The sequence below is a fragment of the Schistosoma haematobium genome, chromosome 1, assembly GCF_000699445.3.
Source record: "Schistosoma haematobium chromosome 1, whole genome shotgun sequence".
Classification (NCBI taxonomy): domain Eukaryota; kingdom Metazoa; phylum Platyhelminthes; class Trematoda; order Strigeidida; family Schistosomatidae; genus Schistosoma; species Schistosoma haematobium.
Genome location: NC_067196.1, coordinates 66,507,497 through 66,527,383, shown reverse-complemented (window position 1 = coordinate 66,527,383; position 19,887 = coordinate 66,507,497). Strand labels below are relative to the sequence as shown.

Sequence of the window (19,887 nt, the reverse complement as noted above, 5' to 3'; positions counted from 1 at the left end):
TGGGCAGAACTCAAGTATGGTAAATCGTAAATGGACCTTGTTAAATTAATTCAATAAATTATGAATTCTGTTATGTGCGAAAAAACAACCGTAACAGTATTTTTTATATACTGTCGTTAAATTTTTAACGCTTTAACTACAATTACAAAATCAATCCTTAGCAACGAATTACGAAGATTCAGAGTTTTGTTCATTACAATATACTTAGTTCAAATAGATAATAAGTAACTATTTGTAAATCCATTATTATATTCATGTTATAATGATCTTCTATTTTTAATGAACAAGAAATAATTCACTACATAAATGTCTTAAAAATATTCATGTCCACTATTTAAATAGTTTCCCACTTTTCATATCTGATCAAATAAACTTTTCAATCAGGAATAAAGTCTTGCTTCACATTCAAAATGTCTTTATGTAATACTTCTGATGTCGATTAAAACTTTATTTTTGGGATATTCTTTATTTCAAGTTTGATAACATTTCTAAGCAAATATGGCATTCATCAACCAGAATTACAAGAACAAAATCATTATCGTTGGTACATGGGATTTCATAGATCTGTAGTTTAGCTACAGTTTAACTACACTTGGAAAAATAAACTATTTAGTCCCAGAGCAGTAGTCTGACATATAAAACGCTCGCAAAGAAGTCCTAATATTCTAATTTTGGTCCCTGTTGGAGTAGTCAGTTAGCTGCAGTGTAGGACTAGTCACATATGTGCATCGGTCTAAGTTGCTACACGTCATTAGCACAACAAGATAAACACCAAATGCATAGTAGTTACTTCAGTGGTAGGGTTATACATAAATAAAGATTGTATATAACGACATGATACAGATAGAAGGGATTGGTTCGTAAAACGAAGAATATAAAGTAATTTTAATCTGACAGTTTAAGGGAAAACAAAACGTGTATGCACATACACCATTGTGATCGATTCTGAGCCATGTCACCCAAATCATTCAACCATTGGTTACGATAGTCACGCAAACCCCAACCAGATAGTCTGCATCCATGGGTTAGTGGATGTTTACCACTATGAAGATCCATACTAGAACAAAACTCGTGCCCAATGCTTCCAGATTTTTAACGGCTACTTAATTGAAGTCCTTCAGTGATGTGAAAGTACAAATGTGTCAAATCTAAAGTCAAATAGAAAGAGCCTTATATTATTGTTAAATTTGTAGTGCCTGGGATAACACAAAGCTATCTTAGGAATTTAAGAAATACCTAATTCAGAAATCGTTTGAATTTTGTTAGGTCACTAACAAGTCTCCAAAAGTTTAAATCATAATTGGTATTCTGATTACTATATAACTTTTTCCCAAAATTTTACGTTATATGTGATTAACAAATACTTTATAGCAATATGAGATTTCTACTTAGACCTTTAATACTCTTCACAATGAATAACTGGGTAACATTACTCCGATTACCCTAACTAGAGCTAAGTTGTTGTGAACGAGAACACAGATGGTGACAATCCAATGTATTTTAGTATGAAATGACATGGTTCTTTCATCTAATGTGAAAACTATGCATTCAATACTTCGTTTGCGAATGCTCTATCAATTGTCTCGAACTTCATTATTCCTTCATTGCTATAAAAATTACTCTATTTTCTCGTTCTCTTCAATTCCATCTTCCCAACCTTCTGCTATCAGGCCTTCCACTTCTGATTGGTGTTATATACTACTTATGTTGACATAAGGCACATACACCACAAAGTGTTAACCTAGACTGTAAAAAGGATCTTAGTAAAAATATACAGTTTAACCATGGTTAGAAACGTTAATATGTGAATCATTAGTCTGATACTATACAACTAGAGTGATAATACTTTTCTAAAAAGAACTCGTTCGTTTTTTGGTGAGAATATAGAACACCTATTGTTTATATGCATTAGATACTGACAACTCGATCAATAGTGCTTAGATAAAAATCATAAGTTTGAATTCTCGATGGTAACTATCAGATTAAGTCTTTTAAACATTACACCAGTAATTAACATGTTTTGGAGTTACAAGTGTTTGTTTTCGTATTGTTTTTCTTTCAATTAAAAGGAACTAGTTGTAGTAAATATTTTAAACTTTGTAAAAGAATGTATTGAATGGATTGAAATAAAACCAGATAATTCCGATGAAATTACAACATCTTTACATAATGCTTTGCTGAAATACTGTGAAATACAATGTAAAATTAATAACGGCAATGGATTGAAACCAAGGTGTCATGGTATTTTATTATGCCCGGATATAATTGGATCAAGGGAGATTTTGGCATCAATTGCTGAACTACATCAAAAAATTGAAGTAAACGAAAATACTACGTTGATTAAAATTGGTTAGTCCACATTATACCACAGCTTTTAGATGTAAATCCCTTTGAAACTAATGCTGAACATAACATATACTACTGGAACTGTATATCAGTCCATTAGTTTTCGGGTATGATATATTCAGTATCGATTATCTTCCGGTTAAAGTTGACGATTTAGTTAATCGTTAGTTGTTGCTTAAAAGCATATAGCTCTCTTAATATTACACAGAATATATCTATCAGACCTAACAAGTAAAGTTATTAAACCTTGGTCAGCAAAAACTAATATCGTTTGTATGAATTTAACAAAATGAAACAATCCACAAATCTTTTTGTTTCATGACAATATTCACCATTGTACAGTACCTTATTAATTACTCATTTTCTACAACTTGGTACCTTCAGGACTGTGGTTGAGTATAATTCTGTGCTTATTTGTTCATTTTATGTAGCACACAGTATTGTTTTTTTAGATGACAGTTCACACTTTACACGCCCGAGGTTTTTTTCGTTTGTCATAATTTTATCCTTCTCTAATGCAAATGTAGACCTACTGTTTAAATAACACGCATGTGTTCTAAATAATTCGTTTTTCATTCATGGAGTGTTTATTTGATGGACGTGGATACGATAATTTATAACTCTTCCCACACTCTATATTAGGTATTTTTCCAGTCTGATATGGGTTTTTTTGCTCTTGTGTAGCAATAACTTCTTTTCCCAGGAATACTTATTGCAGTAAGGTTTGACTCTGTAAATGTAACTTGATACCTGTGTTCTGACATTCATTCTGACACTGCTGGGGTGCTGTAAATTAACTTAATTTGATAGATTACGTTAGTATGATTTTCCAGTGTAAAATGTACGCTTGAAACTTGCACTGATCTCATCTTTGTTAGGGATCCGATTCAGAGATTTTGACATATTTTTCTCATATGGTAAATAACATACGTAATCAAAAATTAGATTTTCTGACGTTTCGTGACTTAGTGTAAGTCACTTCAGAGAATAAATATTCTACTCATTGGGATATTACAAATATATTATTTATTTATAACAACCTACCCAATGCTCAATTGATTCAAAATTATCAAATCAAACCTTGGTAATGATACCAACATACGTAATCGTTTATCTTTACTACTTCAATAATACGGGCAGTCTAGTCAATCTTTATCCTGGCAGTTAACTAACCTACTTCAGATGTGTATATGACTTGTTTAAAATACTGTATGATGCTTTGCTGAGTTTTTATAACGAAGTTTGGTAGTTTATGTGTTCATTATGTAAATAAACATTAACGTAGTAGTCGAGACTTCTGAATAACTCAATTTCATCGAGCGTCTCGCATTGACCAAACAAGAGTCATAGATGCGCTGCTATAATATGGCACAAGCTGACGATATACACGGTTTGTCTAGTTTTTCTCACAAAAAGACCTGTTCAAAGATGCTAATCTCTTTGTAAGACACACTGACCGATAGTTCATTTTAAAACTAAAATAATCGTCACACAAATGTAAATAATTATGATAATCTAGATTAACATTTGAAAAGATATTTTACATAATTAACTCTCTATTTAAAATTCTAACTGCAAATCACTGACGTTAAAAGTTCAAAAAGTGCAGCATCTGCCATTAATTAGTTTTAATCATTTAAACTGGCATACTACTATTTTAATATGACAGAAAATAACTGTCTAATTAGACTGAACTATTTTGATTAAGTTCATGTTTGTTATCAAGTTTCTCCACTTCTTGTTATTTCTTGATAGGTTGTGTCGCCACATGTGTTGATTTACGAATGGCCATTATGGATAATGGAAGGTATTCATCATATACTTAAGATTAACATGTTCACTTTGTTTGAGATCTATTCATTCAGCTCTTTTCTAAATCTATAAATATATTTGATTAACAGAAATCTTATATTTAATGGATTATTTTTTTGATTGAGATCATGAACCGATTGATGTTAGACCACCATTGAAAAAGTGGAAGCACTGAATGTCCATTTCGTCCTAGCATGAGACTCCTCGGCAGTGTGTATCCACAATTTTGCATTCGGGACTCGAAACCACGACCTTTGGTCTCGCGCGAACACTTAATCTCTAGACCACTGAGCCGGCATACAACGATGTTAATATTTAACTTCAATCGATCCGTGCTCTTGCACGACCGTTCATCCATTGTCTGATGTAGATAACTGTCTCACATCCCACACGGATTGGACTTCATTGGTCACTGATGGACATTTGAATTAAACCGTGAAAATACTACAATCTCCACAAATCCCCATGCGTATTTTTATTTATCAATTTTGTGGTCTCATACATAAATTCAATATATCTGAAGAATTATCCTTACTTGAAGACTTTTAGTCTACAGTTTATATTAATGAATAAAAATAAAATAATATTAACTTCACTATTTTCTTATTAATCCTAAAATACAATCGATGATGGAAATTTATCGGGGTTTTAAGTCCGATTCTTCTGAATCAGATATATGACTATTATCGGTTTAGGGGTTGTGGAGGTTGTTAAGTTTTTGATTGAGATCATGAACCGGTTGATATTAGACCAACACTGAAAACCTGGAAGCACTGAAAGGCCGCTTTGTTCAGTAGATTAGGCGTTTGCGCGCGAGACTGAAGGCCCTGGGTTCGAATCCCGCGAGCGGGATCGTGGATGCGCACTGCTGAGGAGTCCCACAATAGGACAAAACGGCCGTCCAGTGCTTCCAGGTTTTCAATGGTGGTATAACATCAATCGGTTCATGATCTCAATCAAAAATATGACTATTAGTTTGATGTCAAATCTTTTGTTTAACCCTATTTGACTTTGAATTCAGTAAGAGTTGAGAACTAAGGTAGTATGAAATGATTTCTTCACTCATCGATAGTTTTTGAGAAAAAATAATGAATATTCTAGCTTCTTTCATCCAAATAGTTATTTAAACAGCACTAATATTGATAATACTGATTTATCACAAATAAATAAAGTATATTTCACATTATTTCAAGTCGGTCTCAATTTTTACTGGATAACTCACAGTGATTTCAGTATGTGTAAATTAGATCATAGAAACATGAAGATGTATTAACCAGATTGTTATGACTATAAACTCTCAATATTATAAAATAAAAAAATGATCATCTGTCTGTCAGATATACTGATAAGTCTGAACTGTTCTATAGTATTTGTTTATTTAGTAGAATATTTAGTTTGCAATTTTATAATAGTACCTATATGGTTGCGTAACTTTTTACTTACCATTAACTAAAACTTTTCTACTTAACTTAAGCCTTTTGCTTATCAACAATTTTTACTCTTTATGTTCTATTAACTTGATAATAGTATAATTACTAGCTTTAACTAAAGAGCGGAATACACTATGCTCTCGACGTTCCTTTGTTAATGAAATGAGTTATTAATATGAAAACAAAATTAAAATTGAAAAGTTTACATAAGCTAAACAAAGTAAATATAATGTTCATTGTCTATGATCTGTAAACCAATTGTTTTATTGTTTAATCAATTGTCAAGGCGATCATATAAATGATTTTTTTTAACACGTTTTGTAAATCCATACTTATATTTTATAGAATGACGTTTCCAGGTGTCCTAGAATTGATTGCTGAAGGATGGACAAACTATCTACTGTTAACAGGACCTGCAAAATCTAACCAGGTATACAACTATTACACTAGAAATTTTAATTGCTAAATGAGCACTTTCACACCTTTTAATTTCTATCTTGTCGCTGCGTAACAACTGATGACAAATTGATATCTCTAGATGAAAGGTGTTCTAAATCACCATTTTTATGTGTTCTCCTACTTCTTCATGTATGTCCATACATACGTGTAAACTAGTAAATACAATGACATGTGACGTGTTTGTTCACATGCTATTTATGTTTTAAGTGAAGCATAAATGTTACTTTTTTCAATAGTAATGAAACTGATTGCATAGTATATTTTACTGGTAATTGCTCCTGGCCATGGTTTTACAATACGACCATTTGACTCATCAGGCAATGGTAGAGAGATGTAGTTAGCTTTTTGAGACTCTAGAAGTATAATAGATCCCAACACACTTCATTCTTTCTATCGGTTTATGAACTTTGATGGATATTCATTCTTTATAAGTGCTTCTTTCAGTGGCTTTGCCTCATTTTCATTAGTATCATTTGTCCAGATACAATCAATAAGCTTTTAATCAAACCTCCTTTGTATCGAACTGAACAGTTACTGTGAAAACTAAGACACAGTTTTGTCTGTGTAGGTTTTCTATAGGTTGATTAAACCATTTTCTTTTCGACTAACAGGCATTTTATCTTAGAGGAATAGACTCATATTTCCTCTCCCCTTTACTGGAAAGAGCAATATGATTTTGAAGTGTTAGATTTCCTTAATAACAAATTCGCACCTTCTATTTTGTTACACGTGATTATAATGTTAATCGCATATCGTTTGTGAAAACATATTTTTAACTGAGTCTACTGCCGAAATCTTTAACCTATGACGTGAGCAAATCACTCAGTATGAATCCTAAATGAAGAATTATGACAACACTAACCTGTTTAAAAAAATACATTCAATTATAAATTGGATTATCTTTGAGAATTATTTAACGAGTAAATAGTGAGTTTTTCAAAGAGAGATAGTGATATAAGATGTTTATGGTCTTTCTCAAAGGTACACGTGTAATTAAAATGTCCATATCAGAAGAACACATCTTTCTTCCATTGATGTTTGTTTTTTAATTAATGTACTATTAGGCTACCATACCATCTTATCTACCTTTTCTACTAGGTGAATGCTACCAAAATGGGTGTACCATTTACTGAAATTGAGGAACTCTTACATTCAGTCAATCCACGTTTGAGTCATCTATTCATCCCAGATGGGAAAACTGAAAATAGTCATACACTTGAAGCACTAATGGATGAAAACGAATTTTCAAATCCAACATTGCAACGTGCACGTTTGTTATCTTACCCAAGGTAATAAATCTGTCACTAATACAATAATAATAAACTTTTCTTGTGAAAAATTAAACCACTTCCAAAAAAAATAACATGTTGAAAATTTGGACTTTTATTTAAAGGAATATCCGAAATTCAATGAGTTTAAAGCTGAATGAATATTTTGTTAGCATTTATTCTAGCAAACAAGTGAATTTGAACTTCACCCCATTGCACAAGCAATTGGCTATTAGGACTCAGAAGCTAAGTGGATAACGCGATGGCGTTTGAAGTGAACGGTACTGGGTTCGAGCCCCAGAGTGAACATCAACTCTGAGGTGAAGGTATATCCAGCTAACGAGTCCAAAACAGGACGAAACGCGCGTCCTGGATTCGATGGTTAGCCACTATTCATCTTTGCATACAAGTAGAATTATGTTACATATAATGTTGAGTGAACAAAATTTTGTAAATTGTTCTTAAATCTAATGTTTGCTAGATAGAGCTAATAATCATTTGTAAATGACTATCTGATCACCGATCTAAACACGTTGCTATCTCATAACGTGGGAAATAACAACGAAACTAATATGATTAGTTTCATATAGGTTTTAAGTGCATTGTCTTTAGTTTAAACCTGTCCCATAGATATATTCTTTTAACTGTTGAAATTTCACTATAGAATATAAACTTATTAATGTTATCATTAACCCGTCAGCAAAAGTATATTAAAATGGATAAATTTCTTTTTTTTCATCATCCTCTGCTTAATGCTACTTATAAATTAATAGTATTATATGACAAGATTGAATACTGATTGTCAAATTATACCAAATAATAGACAAAACAAATAAGAATCATTCTCAAATTATGCTTTTGTTTAAAGATTTTTTTGTACTTCAGTTTTATTTGACTCAATGTTTCGACGTTCATAATAAATAATATTGAAATTTGTGTTACTAATGGATTCATGAACGATAAGCAGTTGTTTGACACTCTATTGTCTCTTTAAAATTAGTTACTTTGTCTTGTTTATTAGTTTTAGAATTTTGTTACTTTATCAAATTCAATTTTCACTAATAATGCTTTTGTCATTCTAAATTTCTTCTTCAATGGAACCTTACAGGTAATCTAAATCAAATTATCCTTCATAGTTTTCTTTGGAAACAAGTATCTATTAAATTACAGACTGTAGTAAACTCATTTACTTTCTTACTAGTTAACAATAAAAATGCAGCTGATGAAAGTTTAAAGTTAAAGAGAAATAAAACTGAAAAAAGTTTTTTTAGAAATTTTCAACTGTAATAAAATCAATAATTTCATTCACTCTTCTTTCTCAAATTTCAGTCTTTGTACTCTCACTCCACCTTCCCCCAGATTACGCAATATAACACTACATTTTAATCGACAACTTGATCGAAAGTTATTGATGAATGCTTTGAATGGTGAGTGTTACACTTGATTAATAGCGTCTTTATAGTTCAAAATGTTTGAAAGGGTGGAAATTGTGTAATTCCTTCAAAAACGTCTGACTTCCACACTAACAACCGGTGAAGTTTATGCATCTACGTTCCAACATTATTATTTTAAAGTTAAGATTATTTACACTTAGATTGTTCCTCTTATATGACAATAAGAGAAATTAAGTATTTAAGGTTGTGATTTATTAGTTTCCTAACTCATATGAACAGTTCGTCATTTGAATTCCACTCGCACTCTGGAAATGATGTTTTATAAAGTTTTATACACTGTGATCAATAAACTTTAGTTCGAAAGAACATTAGAAACCAGAAGCAGAATATTATTGGCATTACTGTTCACATATCTTTGTATCATTGTTACCATTACTATTATTATTAAGAATCTTGTAAACACATAACGAATTTAGCCAAGACTCACCGCACTTTAATTTTTCCTACTTAATTCATAACCTTATGCATCACATAATCCTCGGTCAAATATTTTATCTGATTTGTAATTGAGTTATTTCTCTCAGCCTATATTGTCCATATTTATTCCGATTAATCTCAAAATTCCAATTAACCTATAAACTGATTCAAGTTGACATTGTCGATTACCATTTATAATTTTTTACCATTTTACCAACAATGCTAAGCTCATGTGCTATAATTTTGAGAAATGTATTTCCCTCATAGTTGACTTGCTCCACTGGATGCATAACTGTAACATCTGTTGAGAATATTCATCATTCATGTATCTGTGTTTTAGTGTGTTGGAAATTTTGAAGCTTTTAAGGATAAATTTTATTATCAGTTTCTGTGCTTTAAATGGATTATTAACGAAAGTGAATAGTCTGATAATCCTTCCTTTCTATCTCACTAAAGGCATATTTAAAGACTTAAAACCATGGCCTTTTCATGGAAATATCTACACATTATGTGGACAAATCGCTTTTGTAGACGGTAAGTTCATTGTAATCTCATAACCTAGCTATTTTCATTAGTAAGCTCTAAGATGCTTGTCTATTAACACGATATATACAGAATACTTTCAGGAATTCTAGCTGAACGATTGAATATCATAAGAGATCTGGAGATCAAAATACACCAATTCTCTGGAATATTATTGCACTATCATAAGAAACAAGGTTAACAACAGAAATTTACAAATCTCGATTCCTGTAGTGTTTAAGCATTGATTACCCTGTAAGAAGTGATACCAAAATAAAATATACTTTCCAAATAACGCAACTGTAACTAAACCACAACAAGTAACAGGATTTAATGAATTATGACCTGTATATAAATTAGTCCAAACTGTTCAAAATTAAGGAGGCTAAGAATATCGAGAAAGATATCAAATTGGCAAGTAGTATTAACTCAAATATATTAGTGATTCGTTGAGATAAGATATCACACGTAGAGGTACACAAGTCTTGATAAATATCTCCAAGTAACAAAAACTTCTTGATAATAAATAGTTTAATATGATACATTAAAAAGGTTGATAGATTTGCTGCTATGTCTATTCTCAATGACATATAGGATATACAATTAAATTAACATTTCATCCAATCAAATGTATATTACATAATTTGTTTTTATTCCTTATTTAAGAGCCAAGTTCAATCTAGAAAGATAATTTGTTCTTTTCTACATTTATTAACATAATTCTCTTCAAATAGAATCCATGTTCACATTGAGTTTAACAATTGTCTCATCTTTTATAGAAATGCTTTACCATTTTGATAATCGTAAAACCGAAAATCAATCGTACCTTAATTAATATCGGTCCATCACAAATACTACTTACAAAATGAAATCACGTGGTTCACTATACTAAATTAGTTTAAAAGTTATAATCCATCTGATATTTGTGAAACCATCGACATAAATAAAGTTAAAAATTTAGTTTTAAAGTCAGAAAAAAACTGGAAGATATGAACAAGATATTTTAGCAAACACTATTATTTTCAATAGTTAAGATCATGAGTCAATTCAAGCTAGACCACCATAGAAAACCTGGAAACACTGGACGGCAGTTTCGTCGTATTCTGGGACTCTTCAGCAATGCGCATACACTTTCATATATCTTATTCTAATATACAACACTAGTTGTATACATAAATAAAGAAACATTCGACTAATCAAGGCAATTTGTGTGTCAATAATAAGAGTGATATAGATACATAAATATTAAGTTAAAATTGATAGGAAGATGATTGTTTTAATCCTAACCGTAATATGAGCAAATATGTTTGACTCAGGATATGGGTCAAACTTAAAGGAGTAAACTTATTAAAACAATCAATTAAAACTAAATACCTGACGAGTATTTTTTGGAAAATAATCTTGGTTGTGTATGGTAATAATCAGGTTAAATATTTAAGCAGTTGATAAGAGATACGAAAGGTTAGGATGAGGTTATTTTAAACAGCTTTTGAAAATAATAATCAGAGTTATAAACAACGATGAATAGTGGCTAGCTTATAATGTTAGTGACTTAAGATAATATCAAAACCATCCGCACAGGATGCATATGTGCCAATAAGAGACTGATTAATTTCAGTCCTAAACATCAATGGGTAAGATTCAAATAAACAATGAGAAATGAATAATCAGCGTTGACTTAAATCCTTATGATTTTCGCTATACCTAAGAGGTTCTTTATTTAATTTGATGAGAAGAAACCAAGAATAGAAAATATTCTATCTTGTGGATTTGTGCCCCTATAAATGTATAACGTAATGATACCGCCAATTAGAGAACAGTGAATTATCGACCGGACCAATGACGGACAAAACCCGTACGAGCAGTTTAGAGTGCTTATCGGTCCTGATTCCCGCCTAGCCCAGCCTGTTAAGTCCAGAATACCAATCTCAGCCTCTGCGATATTTCAAACATACTGGGTTTATATACCAACCAGACAAACCACATCGAACCGTGAAATAAGAAACAACATTTGTACAAGATTTAGCCAAAAGCGGCTGTCAATGTGGGAGGTAGTAATTGGCAAACTGGGTATAACTCGAGAATGCTAAATCATATAATAACAGTTCATAGGTCAAAATAAAGCTTATGATAAGAGAAACACAAATATGAAAAGTTTAGTTATTTAACAAGTATACGACAAAAATATACGTATAGTATTGGTCCATAAATGGATCCCAAAAGTTACCATTCATTATTCTCATCGGGATATAACAGAAAAATAATGAACTTGTACAAGATGTAATTTACAACACTCATGTAATCTATTTGGTTAATTTAATATTTTTAGATTCATCGAAACTCTATGAATTGGACTATGTAACCTTGTCGGGTATCAATTGTTTATATCAAGTAAATAAAAAGTCAAATAGAAAAGACAAACCTTACTGGTTAACTTGTACAATAGCAGACTCATCAAATAATATGGAAAATTCAAATGAATTAAATAATTTATTTGCTAATTGGATTAGAGAAACAATAGCTAAACATGAGAAACCTAGAGAACTTATAAAAAGATCAGATTTAACTGAAGAAGACTTCAATAAAATTCATGTAAGTAATTATATAAATTATGATTGTATGTGTTTAGTACACATAATACCTTCTTTTATAATTATAATTGTGACTTTTATGATAATGTTGATTGCTGCCAGAGCGGTAGAATTGTGGAAATACCATTTCAAGAATAAACGAAAAAGTAGATATATACTCGCACAATAGAGATACATCAGCAACTCATTATGAAGATGTTACAAATAAGGAAAAACAACAAGGAGTATATATACTGATCAGTTTGTTTTATCTATTAGATTATTAGAACTGATCAATGGATTCGTAACACTTAATTGAATTGTTATTAAATGTAAATAGTTCTACCATACTATCTTGTATATTTAAGAAGTCGTTTATTGTGAACACGAAAACTTTCAACTTCCTTCATAGGAATGAACGAAGGTAAAATATTTCAGCTCCACTAACCAATGGAATTATTAGAGATGCAGTCTAAAGATCAGCTTCAATTAAACCCGACTCCAAGCATAAGCTACATTATCCGTACTTCCTAGTAAACTGAAAACGCTGTTAAGTTACCGAGTGTTAAATTGGAAGTTTAGATATGACGATTAATTGGATAGTTTACTAATTACACACTCTAGAAATGTAACAAATTGATATAACCGTGCAATTTATGAAGCGTAAAGGAATAGCCTAGAATATTCTATAATAATCACTCCAAAGACAGTCCAACTACAGAATGTTCATTTATTAAAGATTCAACAGTTACACAAATTAATTTTTCGACAAGCTGATTCCAGGACTTATTTTTCATTTTACTTGAGACTCGTCTGGTGAATACGTCTTTTTCCAATCAGCATTGGTGTGTAATGAAAAACTCATTCATATAAAAGGGGTTGATAAAATAAACACTTTAAACATACTGAATGGTTTAATAAGTCACATGATCTTTCAACATTTCTTTATTCAGTTCCCGTTAAAAATAAGAAAACATTTAAAAACTCATTTTTCATATCTTAAATCAAAAAACGGTATCCTAATTACATAAAATTATGACGGTTAGTCTACCTTAACAAAGATATTCAAACTACGTATTCTGTTTCTCGACAGTTTCTTCATTTAGAAGATACTGAAAAAAAATAATCTCGGACATTCGTTTTTATCTTCTAATTGTTTTACAAGAGACGTTTATTGTCGTCAATAAGGTTGAAGTGGTTGAGCACATCTAAGCTTTAGGTAGTTCAGTTCAGAGTATTCAGAAAACAGTGAAATTCGTCAACGTATACTAATGTAATCCTTAAGTGACTACAATTCATCATGAATCATGCTCATGATGAAATGCACATATATCCCATATTAATCTTCCTATGCATCCTTACCACTTTACACGTCAATACAACAGTAAACCAATAGTCGAAGTACTAGATGTTAGCAGGAATGATATATCTGCAGACAAACTGTGAATGTGAGTCAGATAAACATAAATTGGAGATGCAGTAACAGCGCAATCAAAATGTAAGTCTTTTAGTGAACTTGTAGTGTCAGTTACTATGTTAAGCCCATACAACTTATTCTAACTTCTGCACAGTCCAATTTATCTATTCTCCTTGAGTCACGTTTTGACCTTGTTAACTATTCACTTACCAACCTTGACCGTTTTTATATGAGCGCATGTGTGTACATCTTATCCTACTCATCACATATCTGTGGCTTATTTTGTGTGACTAAAAATATCGATTAACGTTTGACTCACATTCCATTTCCACTACTCGTCCTCTTGTTTTGCTTCGCTTTATCTTCTTCGCTTCATTCGCTGCGATTCTCTGATTGTCTGTCCCCATCAACGAGTGTACAAAATATACGTATTCAAGCATCCATCCTCGTATTTGATTTATTAAATTCCGTTATACGCTAACACGATTTAAGTCGATGAAATATAAGAGGACAGCCGACATATGCATATTTCAATAGCAATCAATCACATGATCTTATTGAAGTCAGATCCAGAGGCACTCAAATGGTGGACGCATCGTCAACGTCGTACGATTTAATTGGAGTCAGATATGGGGCCACTAAAAACTTATGTATAATTCGTATATATAGTGAATGTTGTAAACAATACAGACACGTACAAAGTAAACATAATAAAATACATAAATACAACTAATACAGACACGAGTAGTAAAAGTACATGTATATAAGATCACACGTACTTATAAAAAAACATATCTTTATAATTAAAACCGACACATTTATCACAAGCTATCAGGTTCAATAATATTTCATACACATAGTTCCCTTTATCATTTTGAAAAGAGCAAGGACAAAGATTCTGCTAGAATCAATAATATTTGTTTAACAGTATGAATACTTTTTCATAGGACTGTGATAAAAGTTGCTACACTTCTGCGTTGTTATTTCTGAATACACAATAAACTTTTACAAAACTCATTGTTTTTTAATGTTCACATCAGTGTTTCATTACCGTTTAAGAATATTTATTCACCATTTATGTTTAAGGAAAGGTATCATTTATATCCTCTTCCACAAGGTTGGTACTATACTGGAACATATTATGTTAACATGGATGGAGAAAAATTGTTTCAACATCCAAGTGAGTAAATCAGATTGTTGAGATATTTTTCATGATAAAAAGGTCGTTTGTAGGTGACTTTACGGTAACTTAATTGAAAAGTATTCATGTTTCACGAAATTTTTATATCATTAACTTTGTTATGCTTACAGCGGTATCAATAAACATAAGAATTAGTTGCTGTAGAAAAAGAGTAACATAATAGGTTTGATGGGTGGTGGTTAGCAGTGAAATCCAGGACATGCGTTTCATCCTATTTGGGACTCGTCAGCCAAATGTACCTGCATCCTAGAGTTCCAATGCTAGCCACCATCCATCTTTACTTATTATGCTTGTGATTTAAGGCAGTATCGAGGCAATCCGTACAGGATTCATATATGCCCATAAGAGACTGATCAATTGTAGTCCTAAACATCAATGAGAATATTCAAATCAACAATACAAAATGAATAATAGGTTTGAGTTTAGTTACGATGTGCAGCGTTGAGTCTATTGAATGTCTCACCGGACAAAATCTGATTTAGATGATGATCAGACCGAATATTACCTTTTAGCATCCATCAGTAGAAAGCAAGTAGGATCCGATGCAGACGTAAAGGCGAGGATCGATAAAGCAAGGACAGCATTCCTACTATTGAAGAACATTTGGAACTCAAAACAACTTTCAACCAATATCGAAGTCAGAATCTTCAATACGAACGTCAAGGCAGTTCTAATGTATGGAGCTGAAACTTGGAGAACTACAACAACCACACTCAAGAAAGTACAAGTATTTATAAATAACTGTCTACGCAAGATACTCAACATCCATTGGCCGGATACCATCAACAATAGCCTTCTTTGGGAGAGAACAAACCAACTTCCAGCTGAAGAAGAAATTAGGAAAAGAAGATGGAAATGGATAGGACATACATTACGCAAATCGTCAAACTGCATCACTCGGCAAGCCCTAACTTGGAATCCTGAAGGGAAGCGAAAAAGAGGAAGGCCAAAGAACACATTGCGTCGGATAATAGAAGCAGATATGAAAACGATGAATTACAACTGGACGGAGCTAGAAAGGATTGCCCAAGACAGGGTTGGATGGAGAATGCTAGTGAGCGGCCTATGCTCCCTCACGAGGAGTAACAGGCGTAAGTAACACAATTATTATCGAAATAAGAGTTAATGGCTCTCCAGTTAATGTCAGTTTTTAATATCCTTGATATTATAAGTCTTATCTTAACGCTTCTTCCATAGTTATGTGCCGATGTGTAAATATAGTTCGCGTTACTATTGCAATTAGTTTCTTGAGGATGATACTACTGGTGGCTAAACTCAATACCCTCGCCACTTTCTTCTACTCTTAAAAAATCATAATGAATGCTAGCAGAGAGGGAAGATTATCATTACTATGTTAATAATTATAGACGATATTGTTAAGGAACAAGGATGGTGAATTAATAGGTGGAGTTTAAAGATTATATAGAATTAGCCTAAATCTCCCAATGAGTTTTCATTTTCAGCTCCTCAAAATAGCCGATGCTTTGAATTTCTGTAAAATGCCTGTCAATTTTTCACAGAAGAAAAAGGTTAACTTTCTCGACTTTGCTCGACCTAATTTCGCGATTCGCACTCTATTCCTTAATTTGTTTTCAGATTCCTTCAGTCCCTTAGTTTTTAAGTATGGAAAATATAAATAGCTTACAGTCGTATCTTAGATGTCTCTCAAAAACTGTATGAGCCGCGTTGTCCGTAGGTTTTAGTGACAGGAACGAAGTGTTTGTTAGCTGCTACACGGGAGATATAATATTGAAGACCCTTGTTTTGACTGGTATTTACCCCATACTGCACACTTTAGTCTTTCATCTATCGGTCTAAATGAGCAAAGCAACTTTTCGTATGCCTGAGATTAGCGAAGCAAGTGTTGTTATTGGCTTAGAATATAATGACGTTACCATTCCTCTCTGGAATATGCTCATAAATCGCACTCAATGTCGATACTGCGTCTATAACAACTTCCACATCTAAAGACATTACTGAGAGAGGCATTCGCATCCGAACTGGTTATACATTCTGAAGGCTTCGAGGATAAAAATCTGTTTATTTGTGGCGTGTTATACATATAACTACAAAGCTACATTAAAGTTGCAGATAAGATTTTGTTATTTAAAGCATTACACTGTTTGCATATAAATACATCTTATACTTTCATCAAAAATGTCATACGTTTTTTGCATATCCATGCCGAGTTTTCAATGTATAGCTGATTTATAGGTTACTGTGAACTGTATTAAGATTGAGTTTCTTCCGGAAGGAATTAGATACTGTCTATTAAATACATAATCCTAATATAATGCAAAAATGTGCCACCAATTTATTATGATCACAAAGGATACTCAATGGTTTTCTATTGTCGCACACCGTAGATGTCATTACCATGTGTCGAATATTTGGCATCGTACGCTTAAAATTGTTGCTTTCGCTTTCATGGTAGTTTGAGCATAATCATGCATGTCATTTAGCATCCACTCACCAACGTTTGTTTATGAAACTATATACATCTCTTAATTTTCTTGTTACTAAATTTTCTGTCTATTGAATGAACCAAATAGTCAAAATTATGCCATTAGAAGGAAGCGTCGGATGCTGTAATTTATTTGTATTTGTTCATCATTTTAACAATGTGCTCTTAAAATAGTCATGATTTTCGTTGTTCCTTTTCTATTTATTGTTTTTAACTGTTTGTAGGTATTAATCAATTTATCGAAGAATATATTGAAGGAGAAAACACCAAGATTGAAGCGAGGAATGCTCGATTACGCTGCCATCCTGTGCCTGACTTGTTCAGTTAGTTGTTCGTCCTGTTAGTAACCCGCTTTTTAGGGTTATGTCACTTAGGGGTAAAATTGTACGGTTTGATATTGATGAATGTTCTAGTCTGTGTTATAAATGTTTGGATAGGTGTACTATTATATAAATATATCATTATCTTTGAAACGTTATTTCTTTGTTCAACGGTCAATAAGTAATTAAATTTCGTCGAACTAATTCTAATGCGCAATCTCAAAAATCTTTGGTTTTACACTTTTTGAAAAACGGGAGACCACTGGTTGTTGGTATGGTTTATTACAAAAGTTCATATACATTAGAAGAAAGCTAGTTACTTAATATTTTCATCAATGCTAATTGAAAGTAATAAGCTGTACTTGGAAATGAATTTTTCTCATAGATATTTCCATTCCACGGAAAGCTGAACACCTGATAGAGACAGAGAATCACTCAAGTTGAGTCATCAAGATGGACGCTGCCTTATTAGATATAATACGACGTATGATGAGGTTAAGGTGGTCAAACTGTAGAAATCGTACTACTGATAACGTCTCACACCGATTATTAGTACTTTATCAATCTACCTTGTCATCCGTGTGGACCCGTTTCCAGTCCCTTCGTAGAACCATCCTAGGTGGAGAAAGTGACACAGTTCTTAAAAGGCTGTTCATTTCCAACTGTGAACTTTTATGGAAGAATGGGTATCAACCAACAATTTTACGGATGAAATACATTCATTGGGAGTCGATCTATTTTTACCCCGCATAATCATGTTAGGCTAAATATTGTCAAAAAATTGTAACAGTCAGAGATAGGCAGCTTAGAGTTAATGATAACTTGCTTGCCAGGTGAGAATATCTAAGCATTCAACTTACAGTAAAATGTTATTGCAAAGGTTACCCTTTTGTACTGGTTTTTTGATAGGCTCGTTTTACTCTAGCTTTGAACCTGGGTTGCTTAGAATTTTGGTCGCGAACGCTTGCTTCCTATCTTGTATTCGGATCACCATTTTGCTTTATAACTCTGTAAACCCAAATATTGAAGGTTTGTTATGAAATTTATAGTCATACAGAATAGTACTGTTATATCCGTTATCATTAACTTGATGACGGGGAATGAATGAATTGCGTGGGAATTAGAATAAAAAGTGTTGCCGGGTATATATTTAAATAGTTAAATTACCTTGCATGTACAGTGTGGTGTACGCTACTTGTGTTGGCAGGTGAAAGTAGTATGCAACATCAAACTGAAGTGGAATACCTGGCAGCAGAAGACTGAGAAAACCGAAATGAAGAGAACAGTAAGTAAAATAAAGAGGGATTGGAATAAAACAGGATAGGAGGAGTCATGAATTATGTAGAGGATGTGCAAGTGATGTATTTAATGCACGGCCTTCGTATTTTAACCCTTCACATAACTCTTCCGGGGTAACTGCCAGTCCCAACACACACAAAGACGAGTTAGGAATAAGATACCAAAAACATTAAAAGTGATCCCTTGTACATCTTCCAATTTTCCCAACTTCGAATGAAACACGTAGCTAATAGAACACCAAGACCTTTCAAAATTTGGGAAAACGTGTTATTGACAGGGTTAAAATACTGGTTTTGACAATGAGTATGTAGCGGTAAATAAATCCCCAAAATAAATAGCACTAAGTTTTCGACATTGGATGCTGACCATATGTTTTAGTGGACTCACCTAGCTGAAGGCGCTCGGTCAGGCATCCGCACCAGATCACGTGTGGTAACGCCGTGCTCAACATCAACCGCAATCGCTAGCCAGATTAGATCAGAGAATTCCGATATATTGGTCGTCGCCAAATATACTCTTCCGATCTCCTCGACTCTGTCTTTTGATTTCTCTTGGTGGGAACGAAATATATTAGGTGTTACTGGTAGAAGCGTTGTCAAACACTGAATACCTGTGACAAAATCATTGGTGAGCCCGACGTGATCTGGTTCACCTAATTGCAACTGTGAGTCTGTTCCTTTTTGGGATTTTCTATATATCATTGCCTTATTTATTATTTTTTTTAAACATTGTGATTTTTTTTTCGTGTTTTTTCTTGGATATATATATATTTTCCCCTCGTTCATTATCGTACTTCATACTTCATCATGACTGAACAGACGCCTAAAGTACTCAAGATTAAGACTTTGTCCCCACCTTCGTTTCAACTGATGCCTTTCTGGCCCGACAACATCGAAGCCTGGTTTTGC

General features: G+C 32.6%; 1 protein-coding gene across 1 annotated transcript in view; it reads left to right on the top strand.

Annotated features, from left to right (window-relative positions):
- PUS3_3 (tRNA pseudouridine synthase 3) overlaps positions 1-18,080 on the top strand; it is a 36,061-nt gene extending 17,981 nt beyond the window's left edge. Inside the window, exons 22-30 of the mRNA XM_051209410.1 lie at positions 2,070-2,349; positions 4,102-4,153; positions 5,934-6,018; positions 7,146-7,336; positions 8,645-8,742; positions 9,643-9,720; positions 12,038-12,300; positions 14,782-14,875; positions 17,585-18,080. Of these exons, the coding sequence (XP_051074867.1) occupies positions 2,070-2,349; positions 4,102-4,153; positions 5,934-6,018; positions 7,146-7,336; positions 8,645-8,742; positions 9,643-9,720; positions 12,038-12,300; positions 14,782-14,875; positions 17,585-17,688 (1,245 nt within the window). The 3' untranslated portion in view covers positions 17,689-18,080. The remainder of the gene's footprint in view (positions 1-2,069; positions 2,350-4,101; positions 4,154-5,933; positions 6,019-7,145; positions 7,337-8,644; positions 8,743-9,642; positions 9,721-12,037; positions 12,301-14,781; positions 14,876-17,584) is intronic.
- The last annotated feature ends 1,807 nt before the right edge of the window (positions 18,081-19,887 follow it).